The 13,810-nt window shown below is 25.5% G+C and overlaps 1 protein-coding gene across 1 annotated transcript in view; it reads left to right on the top strand.

Moving 5' to 3' along the window:
• The window catches only part of Sema5c (Semaphorin 5c), a 174,711-nt gene extending 165,832 nt beyond the window's left edge, over positions 1-8,879 (top strand). Inside the window, exons 12-16 of the mRNA XM_075367215.1 lie at positions 1,346-1,711; positions 2,805-2,972; positions 3,135-3,302; positions 5,095-5,247; positions 7,235-8,879. Coding sequence (XP_075223330.1) covers positions 1,346-1,711; positions 2,805-2,972; positions 3,135-3,302; positions 5,095-5,247; positions 7,235-7,635 — 1,256 coding nt within the window. The 3' untranslated portion in view covers positions 7,636-8,879. The remainder of the gene's footprint in view (positions 1-1,345; positions 1,712-2,804; positions 2,973-3,134; positions 3,303-5,094; positions 5,248-7,234) is intronic.
• Positions 8,880-13,810: the final 4,931 nt, after the last annotated feature.

The raw sequence follows: 13,810 nt of genomic DNA, 5'->3' as shown, positions 1-13,810 counted from the left end.
TAAAAAAGGTTTTATGTTCAAATAAAAAAAATCAATAAACAAAACCTTTCAGACATTTATAGTGTAAGGTGTAAATAATTTTATTACAAATTAAATATTAAAATTATAATTTTATTTCTTATATTTTTTTTATAAAAATTAAATAATTGGAAATTTAAAATATAATAATATTAAATCTAATCTTTATATTTACTAGAATTCAAGCTTTGCATATTATTAAATTTTGAATCAAGCATGATTAAGAATCCTAATCTAAAATTGTACAATAAGTATAATGTTGTAAACATACAACACATTCGTCATTTATTAATTCGTGCTATTTTAAATCTCTTCTTTCTTATATTCGGTTTTTTTTATTCATTTTTTTTTTTGTAATCAAGTTATTCAATTTATGGATGATTTGGTTCCATTCAGTGGAATAAGTATTCACAAAAAAAATTGTAAAAAGTAAATAAAAAACAAAAACAAAAAAATAATAAACTATATTAACTAAAAAATAAACAGTAATTAACAAAAAAACTATGTAACAAGCAATTTTAATTTGGATTTCAGAATAAGAATGAAAAAGTAACATGTACAGATAACGGTATCGTTTTGGGCATTGGCATTACTAACAGAAGAATAAATTTTGTTATAAATTGTATAAAATTTTGTATAAAATAACTTTTAAAATTTAATAATTTTTAATAAAATTTAATAAATTTTGTCTAAAATAAATTAATGAATTGTAATAAATTTTGAAATAAGAAAAAGGTTTTAGATACTTTTCTTGATGTCCCAATAAACATTTTGATGTCCCAATAGAAAAGTGTAAATATAATTTAAAAATGCCTAAACCATTTTTTTTTTAAACTAAATTTACTATTTGTGTTGAGATTTTATTTTTGTAATCACAGGAAATTAAAACAAAAAAATCTACTGGAAGCTGCCTTGTGTATGTATGGTTTGCACATGAATTCTTTTGCAAATGTGGTTCAAATGGATTCAGGATTGCTAAAAACAAATTTTTAAGAATGTTAACTACAGAAATTTTTTACTATTTTTAACTTGAAAGAAAATTTGTTATTTTTTTCCATTTAATTACTTTTTCCTTTTTTTTTCATGTCTAAAATATTCATTTATTCTATATTTAATTGTAGGTACTAGATCTAATTATACTTTAAAAGTGTTAATGAAATAAAAGTGTTGTTGGTGATGAAAAATAACTTTTGTAGCTTGCAAGCGGTCAAACCTTGATTTGAACCCAAAACTCTCCATAGAATAGAGACACTAACATTTTGACATGGTTTGTGTCTATTTATTTAAAAAATTAATGTTGTCATTTATTTACTTTTTTTAAAAATAGCATTGAGTGCACCAGTTAGAGATGGAGCATGGGGATCATGGGGTCCATGGGGTGAATGTTCTGCTCGATGTGGAGGAGGTTTTAGAGTTCGTTCACGAAGATGTGATAATCCACCACCACAAACACCTGGAGGATTAGACTGTCAGGGTTGCCATCTTGATTACGAACTCTGTAATACTAGTCCTTGTATCGAATCAAGACGGCTTTCTAATTGGACACCTTGGGTTCCTGTTGGTGGTAACGGAACCGAAAGACGATTTAGATTTTCTTGTAGAGCGCCTAGTCCAGATCCTGCTTATATTAAGATTTCACAATTTAAAGAAGAGGAACGTGTTTGCCAGCCGGATGGTGTCTGCTTAAGATCAGGTTATTTATTTTAATATAATTCATTAAATTTAATTAATCATTCTTAGCACGATAGTAGTTATGGACTTTAAGATCTCTTGTTGTCATTTTTCACTATTCTTGTCTTGTGTGGTTGTTCATTGTTCCAACAATGGAAAAAAAAACAAAAACAGCAGTTATAATAAAATAAACCCCAAATCTGGATCAACATAAAAAAAATAAGTATAAATAAATCTAACAAAATTAGAATTAAAAGGAAATAATAAACATCAAAGAAAACAAAACTTGCAAAAGGTTGGTGGATTTAACCATGTTTAAGAGTGGTTTTTTTTTAGCTTTTTTACTCTTTTTGATTACTTACCTTTTTTATTAAGATTTTTTTATGGAATTGAGTTTTTTGGTTTTTTTAATTATTTGATTTTTGATTTTCTTGTTAATAATTATTTGATGTTTATTTTGTTTTCTTTTTTAATTAAATTTGTTTTATTAGGGTTTCATTTTTGATTGCTTAATCATATAAATTTTAATTAATATTGAATAATGATAGTATTGATAGTAATAGTAATTTAATAGATATAGTATTATAATAGTAATAATATTGCTATAGTAATAGTAATGATATGTAATACAGAGTAAAATTATTTTTTCCTTCTTTGTTAGCTAATCATAATTTACTGTCTTAGTACCAAAATTAACTAATCTGTATATATCCCACCAATCTAGTGCTCTTTTATCAAGATTCTCTCTTCTCAACTTCTTATTTCGTATTTTAATAACTCATCTGCTTTTCAATGTAATCTAGTAAAAGTAAATTTCAAAAGCAATGTTTGTTCCATTAATATGGCTTGTTATTAAATAAATTTTTTATTTTTTATATATAACACATGTTTAGAAGTATATGTAAGAGGTTAAAAATTTTAAATATGTGCACAGAATAGCTTAGTTATTAATTGACTAAAAAAATAGATTATTTTCTTAGAATCTTTATAATATTTAATGTATAACAAATGGTGGAAAATAATTGTTAAATTTTATTTTTAATTCAATTTTTTAATTCAAAGTTCATTATTGTTGATTTTTATTTTTGCTTATTTAACATAAAATTTTTATGTAGGTCGAGCAGAAGGTGAAGATGTCTGGTCTGATTGGTCAATCTGGTCACCATGCTCAGTGGAGTGTGGTGGAGGACAACAATTTAGAGAACGAAAATGTGAAGGAAGAATCGAGGAGTGTCAAGGACCTTCTCGTGTTGCTCGAGTTTGCAATACACACAACTGTAAAGGTACTGTTACTTTTTTCTTTCATAATTATATATATTTTTTTCAATACAAGAATTCAAGATATAAAATGTAGAAGCATTATTTTATTTCTTAATTGTATTTTTCTAGTCAGTGAATGTTTATGAGAATTTTTATGATTTTATTTATTTTTCTTTTTTTAAAAGGTGAATGGAGTTGTTGGTCTGAATGGTCAGCTTGTTCGGTGTCATGTGGTATCGGACTGAAACAGCGTACAAGACACTGTATGGCAGTTAATAATAAAGATCTTGATGGACTTGGATGTGAAGGACCTTCATTTGTTTCTGAACCATGTGAAATGCCTACATGCCAATGTAAGTTACAGAATAAAAAACATTAATTGATAATGTTTTTATAAAAAGTAAAATTGTTACAGAATTTTTATTGTTACTTTTTCAGTCTATTCTTTTTTTAATTTACTTTCTAAATTGTTTTCTTCTCAATATTTATTTTTTCTTTTATATTCTACATTTTAGTATATATTTCTACTTCTACTTTAATTTGATCTACTCTTCAATTTAATTTTTATGTTTTGCATTTAAATGTAGAATAAAAATGATTATTTCTTCTTGCCCAAAATTTCATTAATCCAACCTTTTTTGCTAGTACTTATTTACTTTTATCCCCCTTCCCAAAAAGGTGAATATATGTTATCAGGAACTTATGTGTGAATTATTATTATTATTAACATTTTATTAAATGTAATAAATATGCAGGATTATTTATTATATTTTATTAATAGAACAGAAAGACGTCTACTACTTTTCAACATAACTTTCACTAGTATAAACTGTTTGTTGTACTAGCCATTTTTTTCATTAAATGTAGAAAACATGCTGAGGAAAGTTGTAACGCATGTATGTCAAAAAAAAAACATTGTTATTTTTTAGTTTATAGCATTAATCTCCATTTCTTAAACTACAGAAAATAATATGTATGTATAATTCTTACCTTGAATGTTTTTCAGAATGTCATTTTCAACCCTTGTGAAATGTAAAAGAAAAATAACTTTATTAAAAAGTACTGGCACTTTTTAGTATGTGCATTAATTTTATGTGTAATTTAAAAAAAACAGGTGAGAAATGCATTTTCTGCTAAAATATGATACTATGTCTAAAGTGCCATATGCATTTATTTGGAAAAAACAAACATTAGACAAACACACTAATTTCATGTAAAAAAGTATTGTTAGGCAAAGAGCAATTACATAAATAAAAATATTGTTTTCTTGTAATTATTACAATACCAAAAAAGCTAAAAAAATAATACAACTTATTTTACAAACAAAAAATAAATTTACACAAATGCTGATAAAAATCAACAATAATTGATCTAACACTATTAAAATTTCACAATTATGAAATGAAAAAACAAAACAATGTACAACAATTTACAACTATACACAGAAAACAGAGACTGATATGGTTGAAAGCAGCAAATGATTATTTTAAAATTCAATATGCTGATATAGATACTTTAAAAATCATAATATGTTATGAATATTTTAGAACAAATCTTTTTATTTTTTAAATCTTTCTACTTCTGGTTCGATTCCACTTGCAAATCAGATGTCGGCTCTCAAAGAGTTAAGACTTGTTTATAGCTCTATGCCTTGGAATCATCATTGTAGTATGCCTTGGCATCATCATTGTAGTGTTGACTTGCAAGAAATTGGTTCAAATGCAAAAGTTGCTTGCTTAAGTCTTGGATGTGTCATATGATCAAAATCAAAACAAATTGCTTTTTCTTGTTGTCCTCAGAGAGTATTTTTGGCAACTAGTATGAGCATATTTAACGATCTGTTACTACTTCATATAAAACAAAATGTAATCAAAAAGGAATTCAGTCTGCATGTGCATAAATGTGAGTGAAGCGTTCTAGTGGCCAAATTTAGAAATAATTCTGATTTTCTAAACATGCATCATATCTATAATACCATTAAAAAGGGGAAAAAAAGAAATTTTTTTTTATTGTATTTCATAATCATTTTAAAATTTGCAAGTGCCAGCAGTGTCTGATTTCCAAACCAGATTAACACTTATGTTAATGTTAAACAGGTGTATATTAAACAATTAAACTTATTAAGGTTGTATTTTTTTTGATCAGCTTTATTAGGCTGGGAGCACTGGTCAGCATGGTCTCTTTGTGATTCTTCTGGGCAACAGCATCGTAAAAGAAATTGTTTAGCTTCGAATCCAGGACCTGATCTTTGCCAAGGACATGATCGGGAATCAAGAATTTGTCTTGAAATGTCTAATGGTATATATTTATTTTTATTTATAATATAAGAAATATTTATTATAAGTTGAAAGAAAAATTCCCTGACTGTAGTGTGGTTGGTTCCAAGAAAACAATTTTTTTTTTTTAAATTAACCTATAATGCTTTTAACTAACCTTCTCCAGTACACTAATGCTGTTTGTTTTGCTCTCCACACTTGCAATCTTCCCCAGTACACTAGTGCTGTTTGTTTTGCTTTCTGATGTCACTAATGACATTTTTCACAATTTAGGAAGATATATTTAGGCTATGGTTGAATTAGATTTGAATTCTGTCCATTTAGTATATCATTATTATATATCTCATATTTCATAAGGAATATATTCACATATTTCATAAGGAAACCTATCTAGTTGATTCTATTTGTTTCAGAGTTTTATTTTCTATCATAAAATTTTTAAATTCTAAATTAATTTTATTTTATACTTTTAGACCTTTAAGAAATCTTATAAATTATAGCGTGATGCTGTACCTACCCAACAGAAAATTCTAAATGTAGATTCAAAATTCCGTATGAGATGGTAATAAACTACTCTGATTAGACACTAGTTTGTTTGTAATAATATTTTTAAGTTCTTGGTTCAATAAACAGTGAAGGATAGGACTCTCTTATCATTCAATCTGTTTCCCAGTATATGATAAAATGAAGTCATATAATTTCTCTAAAGATTTTTAAAGGTTCAAGCATCCCTTCATCTTCCTCAAATAAAATCTATAGTTTTATCAGATTTTGTATTTAATGATGGTAATGCTTCGTCTTTTATTGTGGTATTTCACAACTGATGAATCTATGGATTCAAAATTTTAGATGAAAGAATTAACTACTTTGACCATGAACGAAGTACATGCACTTGATTTAGTGCTTCTGTTTTCCCTTAAATGAGAAAGAGAAAACATTTTCTTTTTTATTTGTGGCTGCTATGATTAAAATGTGGAATTCTATAAAATTATACTTATAACAATGAATAATGATTTGAATTTAATAAAATTGAAAGGATTTTTCAAGTATTGGTGTGTGTATGTGGATAGATGGATAGCACTGGATTGTGATTGTACATCTCGTACCTAATGTATGGTACCTAATACCTTGAACAGCGTGAGCAACTAAAGACTGGTTGAGCTGGTTCGAACAGTTATTCGAACAGTTATCGAAAAGTTATTTGAGTGTCAGTATTAACTTTCCTATTTTTGTTCCTACTAGTAACACCACTATTGTGTAGTTTCTTGTATATTTTCTACTCTGATCTATTGTGTCAATTGTTCACGTTTCAGTCCAGTAAAGTTTTGTTGTTTGCAGGTTGTATTTTTTAAAATGGCTTTTTTAATTGAGGAAAGGGTTGCTGTAGTGGAAGATTATGCATATTCTGGACCCTTTTAAGAAGTATGTCAAATATACATGATGAGGAAATCAGTAAATGGTGTGTTGGTTTTTGTAATTGTATAGCAGGTTCAATATTTTTTAACCAGACTGTCAATACAGAAGTATACTCAGCAACTAACAGATTGTGAAAATGAGTATGGTCCAACAAGATGAGCAGTGTATCATATATCAAACAATTCATTAGCATGTGTTCAAAAGAACGTTCTGTAAGCAGAGAAATTTTTCCTTTAGGACTGTTTGAAGGATAGTTTATGAATTAAATCCCCACACTAATGATAAAATGAAGGTAACTCTCCTTTTGGTCACTTTAGCGCAAAAGTACATTGCTGTACAGGGTTACTTGTAACATAATTTGTGAAATTTTGGTAATTATTTAAACATTTGCTAATGTAAATACAGAATTTAATTTAATTTACTTTTTCATTTTCTCATTTTATTTAATTTACATTAAGCTTGCTGTTTATGTTCAGAGGTAGTTTTTATAATTATTAACTACAACATCCTATATATATATATATATATATATTATATATTATAGCAATAGTTACTGATATTTAATAATGCATGAATTGTATTTTGTTTTTCAGATTTAAATGCCCTGCCTTCACAAACCAATCTCGATAATTCAGGTAGAGATGGAATGACTATTGCATCAGTTGTTGGCTTTTGTATTGGTGCATTTATCATTGGTATTGCAGCAGCTGCTGGTGGATTTTATTACTGGTTACATAGACAACGTCCTTCATTGCCTGGGTCACCGCATTATATATCTTCTAAACAAAATCCTTATGTAACTGTACCCTTAAAAGAAATGCATTCACCAAAAAGGACCCCATCATTTTCTTCAAAACCTATCCTTTCAAATGGTACACCAAAATTATTTGCTAAACAACCAGGAGATTATGAAACGGCTACTATTAAAAGAAATAGTCATAGTTTAGCAAATGGTCATATAAGAGCTGATCTTGAACAAGATAAATTTTACTGATGCGTTTTTTAATTGCATGGTAAATCCATGTGTTTCAAAATAAGTTGTTTATTAAAAGGCTATTCACACTGTTCTAAAGGATTTTTAATGGTTTCTATTGTTTAATTCAATAATTTAAAAATAGTTTTTTTCTGTTTTTAATTCAAATTCAGTTTGGTTGTTTTGAGAAATGATTTACTGGAGTATTATTTTTTCTATATTTTACTTATTCAAGAACTACAGGGTGAAACCTGTTGTTCTATTACATTTTTAGAACAGTGATGTAATCATGCCTTTTAAAAGAAGTATGTTAAAATTTTTGATGTACTTTTTTGGTGATAAATATCACTTATGAATTTTGGAAAAACACATGATAGGCTTTTATAAAATCTTTTAAAGCCAAGATGAGTCAGTATTTTCTTGTTTTGTTGATTTTTTTGTTGTGAGATTATCTTCTGTCACTTTATTTATTTGTTTGTTCGATGAATGTTCCTTTGTGTATGTCATAATATTTTTTTTTTAGTTTAAAATTTTCTGTTTTTTTAATTTTTTGTATTAGTCATTTAAGTTGTGTAATGTTAAAGTAATCTACCCAGATTTTGTGGTTTTTATTTTGTTTTTTATATATACCTCTTTGAGACATTCTTCTAGAAGTGAGTTGTTATTACAAGTATACTGCACACATTTGAAGTTTCTATTAATGTATTTAATTTTATAATACTCATCAATTTTATATATTTATTCCTGGTCACTTATTCATCCGTCAGTTATTTCTTCCACTGTTAATTTAGTTTTTATTTTCTTTAAGCTCTACCATTTTCCCAATAGGTATTATTAATTAATTTTTTAAAGAACATTTTGTAGTTTGAATGTATATCTTTGCTGGAATTTTTTTTCCAGTATAACAGAACTTCTAGGGCTGTATATGTTTTTATGAAAATTTTCATCCACATTATGGATTGATTACAGGGCCACAATATATTGCCAAAACTTGTTTACTGCTTGTTCAACATGAATACATTTACTGATTTATATTTCTGCTTTCTTTAGATTGATATTTTAATTTTAATAGTTTTTAATTTATTTTATATTTTTTGGGCTCAAAAATATTGCGGTTATAATTTTAAAAGTAATTTAGTCAAGCTTTTTACTAAAAGTAAAATTGATTAAGAAAAATTGAGCAGTATTCTTGACAAAAAATATCTTGAATGAGCTTGAAGAATCTTCTAGAATGAAATGTCTTAACATCTTCAATTTTTTTTACTTATTTATTTATCATGCAGTTACTAGTATTATTACATTGCACTAAGAGAATTAAAATTAGCTTTTATAAAAATAATTGATTAAAAGTGTGGTGAAACAGTTATTTTTTTTTATCTACATTGACTCAAATTATTAATAAGCTAACATGAAAATGGTAAATAATGAAATTTATTCAAATTAAATCTGAAGCATTACTGTTGTAATGACACTAATAATTAAAAATAAGTTTTATATTTAATAGGGATAAAATGTAAAAAAGGATTTTAGGTTTTCTAAATTTATTTTAAGTTCTGGTCAACTGAATAAAAATTGTATATTTTTTATGTTTTAAGATTTATATTTTGGTCTTTAAGATTATTAAATATTTTAAAATGTAGTTGAAAAAAAAAGGTATTGTAAATTTTATTTTTATAAAATTTTAGATACAGTTTTCCTTGGATATAACAATTGTATTGTGTAGCATAATAAATGAAATAATTTTTTTATGACATGTATTTTTCTTACAAAATTTCCTATTTCATTATTAAAAAGCTTACAAAAAGCTTTTTGAGATATATTATCTATTATTAAATATTTAATAATATTCCAGTAATAGAATTTTATCATTGTTATAATTTCATTTTGACATAAATTAAGTCACTTTCATATGATGGTAATTTTTTTATCTACTTCCCTATTTTTCTTAAATTAAATGAACCAATTAAAATAATAGTTACAAAAATATTTTATATCAATTATTTAATTTTGTACTTACAAGAATATAATTTTTATTTATTTAAATATTTGTTGTCCCATTCAAAGAAAAGGATTGTTACAACTATTTCAAGTAAAGATTTGATATATCTCAGGAAAGCTGTACTTTTTTAAAAGTTATGTTTATAAAAGTTTATATTTATAAATATTATATATAATAAAGAATATTTTCTTGTATATTAAATAATGAATAGATATATTTATTTATATTTACTATGTATTATGTTTATCAGTTTAAATTAATTATAAAATAGAAAGATGAACAACATGTTGTATTTATATCTATTGACATTAATAATTTGTACATGACTTATTTAATTTTACTATAACTAAAATGTACTAGTCACATGTACCAATTATTTGGACTCTTAGTAGACAAAAAATATTTGATTTTATTTCTTTGTGCAAGATTTTTTTTGTGGTTACAGTATTGTTAGTGTTATTGACGATTAATTTATATAGTTGTGTGAAAGATATGAATTAATGTAATAGGAAGATGAAGGGACATTATTTGGTGCGATTGTTGTGTCTCATAATGTGTTATGAGCTGCAATTATTGTTGAATATTATTATTATTATATAGTTTTGAAAAATTGTGTATTTGTTTATAAAATACAAAAGTGTAAATAATTGTTTTTTAAGATTAAATACAGGAATAGTTTTGAAGAATTAAAATGACCTGTATTTTATCTCAATCAATATATTTATATGAAGAGATTTTGGGTAATAAATCTCTTTCAGTGATGCTATTAATTTTATTAACTGGTGTAATAAACTCTGTTAATAATTTTTAATACCTTTTTATTTTTATTTTTCATTCAAAAATAGTAATATAAATTTACTATAAAATTCATTAATGAAGTATTTACTTGCTAACTTATTTAAAATAATGAAATTATAATTAACTTAATAATTTATAATATAAAACAATAATTATTTAATAATAGAAATATTAATACATTTTTTGGTACCTTTCCTTTTGTGATAACATTTTTGAATATTATTATTGCTTTAACATAATTTAAACAGGTTTTAGACAACATTGGTGAAGATGTGTTTGAAGAGGTAATTTTTTTATTTGTTGTGTTATTTGACCGATAAAGTGCTTTTTTTATATATGTAATTTTAAATGTATAAATTGCTTGTTGAAATTAGAGTATAATTTTTTCAAAGTTGAAGATGAAGTGTTTTAACCCATAGAGATCTTAATTTTTGTAAGTTAAAAGTTTATGCATTTTCATAAATTAAAAGTTTATTATAATTGATGCATTAAAGTCTCATACTGAGATATTTGTTTTTTCAGACTTTAAAATAAGATTCTAAACATATATTTTGCCCATACAGTGATGCATAAAATAATGGTGAGGTTTCACAACAGGTCATAGTTTTAATGAAAAGAAACTCTCCAAGAACCATGTTTGTTTTTTTCTTTGGGCGATACAAATATAACTTGTTTACATAGCTTCAATGGTGTCGTCAGACATTGGTGGTCGGATGTGACTGTTTCATCTTTTTAAATTTGTATTAAGATTTGTTCTTTGTTCATTATCCTTGATCGTTATAAGTTTTTTTTTTAATATATATATGTGTCTTAGATGAATTGAAAAATCAGATTGCAAATAGTGTTATCATTTTGCAATGTCCCCAGCGAATTTGGAAAATTATCCAGCAATTTCTAATCAGCCTGATACTTTTCAGCTTATTGTAATGAGCCTATACAACTTTTGGCTAATTAGAAAATTTGCAACAGTTTGCCTATTAAAGAGAAAAATAGAAGTATAAGCATTATTGCTTATAATTATAAATATAATCTAACCTTAACCTATGCTCGCCCTGACTAACGTGTGAAGCGAACGTAGGTTAAGTTTTGTTAGATTATATTTATAATTTCTCTGCAAATATCTCCAAATACCCACTGATTTATAAGAAAAATGTGCAATTGGTGCAAAAATGTATAAAGTGCATTGCAAATGTTATAGGCTCTTTTCAATAAGCCTAATTTTTCAATTCACCTACAACATATATATCAAAAGAAAAATGTTACAAAAATCAGCAAGTGTAATATCTAATTAATAATATGTATTCTGCAGCTATGTATGTTTGTAAATAATTTTATTTTTGTTTTTAAATATTATTTTATTACATCGTAAATTTGTAATTAAATAATTCATAAAATTTATATTAAACTGTATTTTGTATTTTTTCAGAGGAGGTTTGAAAACAATGTTTAGACTAAAATTCAATATTTTAGGTAGTTAGAATACCTAGTTTTCAGTACTACTTGCGCCCAAGTAGGTAGATTTCAAAAGTTGATATCAGTTAAGAAAGAAAAGAAATCACGATCAAATACGCTATTCAGTGTGTCCTCGTGTATTACTCTTTAAAATAGAATTACTACTTCACAAACAAGCTTCATGTCCAATTTTATTGTTTGACGGTTGGCCTTGTTTCATCTCAAACTTTAGGACCCTGTATTAAAAGTACAGTATTTGTATAATTGTATTTAGGTATTAATTAAAAATTTTATGTATTTAATTTGTGAACCAATCGTACAGTATAACAGAAGAGTAACATTGATTATTAATAATATTTTCTTTAAACTGCCATCTCATTTTGGTTTAATGTGTACTGACTATAACTATTATTTAAATAAGATATAGCAATATGTGATCCTTAAGAAAGAGATGAAGATTAAGTTATTTTACTATTATGACCTTGAACATGCTAAAGTCATAGCATGTCCCTTTTTTCAGCTAGTGACAGGCAAAAACAACTTCCAAGGCAGCTTTTTCCCAAGTTAGAACCATTCCAGAGGAGTTTCTTTAATTTTTGTATTACTTTTTCCAATACAGTACTTCTTATATTTCTATAAAATAGCTGAAATATTTGCTACTGTGTTTTTTCAAGATTATATACATAGAATGTTTTTAAAGTGGTAGGCTGGCCATATTTTTTCGAATTCTTCTTGTAAAACTAAACAAAAAATATCCTTAGGAAAAGTGGCTATTTTTCTTTTGTTCTCCCTCTGCCCGCCATTTTGTTATTTTTATATAATAGTTTATATCTCAAGTTCAGATAGATAAATCACATTAATATTTGGTAAGTGTCTTGTTAATAAAGTTTTAAAATTAGAAAAAAAATCAGGACTTAAATAACTTCGAAAATTACAAAATCGCAGTCATGTTTATTTTTCATTCGTCATATCTCCATAAGTATTAGTTTTATCAAAATGTATGTTATTGCTAAAATATTAAGCCTTTTTTATTTTGAACAAAATGACATTTTATTTTTCAAAATTGGTTAAATAGTTGAGTGATGGGAAAAAATTGATGGTATAATTTTGTGTCATAGTTATTAGATCTATTATTATGATAAAATTATTATTTAATTTGATACAATTTACAATACTTTTTACTACTAATTTACAAGTATTTTGATACAATACTTTGTTCAATATTTATTGAACAATAAATAAAAACAATTAATATTTCATCAAAATAAAAGGCTTAATATTTTGGTTAAACTAATATTTATGGAGCTAAAACAGACTGAAAAATAAACATGACCGTCATTTTGTAATTTGCAAAGGTTATTAAGTCCTGATTTTTTTTAGAATTTTAAAACGTTGTTACCAAGACGCTTACCAAATATTCATGTGATTCATCTATCCGAACTTGATATATAAATTTTTATATAAAAATAAAATGGTGGACAGGGGGAGAACGAAGGAGAAATAGACATTTTTCCTAAGGATATTTTCTGTTTAGTTTTACAAGTAGAATCTGAAAAAATATAGCCAGCCCGCGATTTTAGAAACACTGTATATTTACTTGAAAAAGTAAAAGTTGATGTTTTAGCTAATTAACCCTAGAACGCCAATGTAGATAGATAGTACATCATTACCAACAATACGTAAAATTTACGTGTATATGTGATTTTTTCTTTTTAAACGTGAAAACAGGCATGTTAAGAAAAATTGGTTAGAGCAGAGACACTGTAACTTATATTGTAATATATTTAAATCGTATTATGAATAAAAATACATACATATTTATATATATTAAATGTAAAAAAATTTTTCATCATAAGTTTTAAATATACGCTATAATAATTTAAATACATACAGTTTAAACAAAATAATACACGTTATATTTCTAAATTCAACGGAAAAAATATAAAA

Source organism: Lycorma delicatula, chromosome 5 (assembly GCF_047948215.1).
Source record: "Lycorma delicatula isolate Av1 chromosome 5, ASM4794821v1, whole genome shotgun sequence".
Taxonomy (NCBI): Eukaryota; Metazoa; Arthropoda; class Insecta; order Hemiptera; family Fulgoridae; genus Lycorma; species Lycorma delicatula.
Note: the sequence above shows the minus strand (reverse complement) of the source record. Positions and strands in the feature narration are given on the sequence as shown.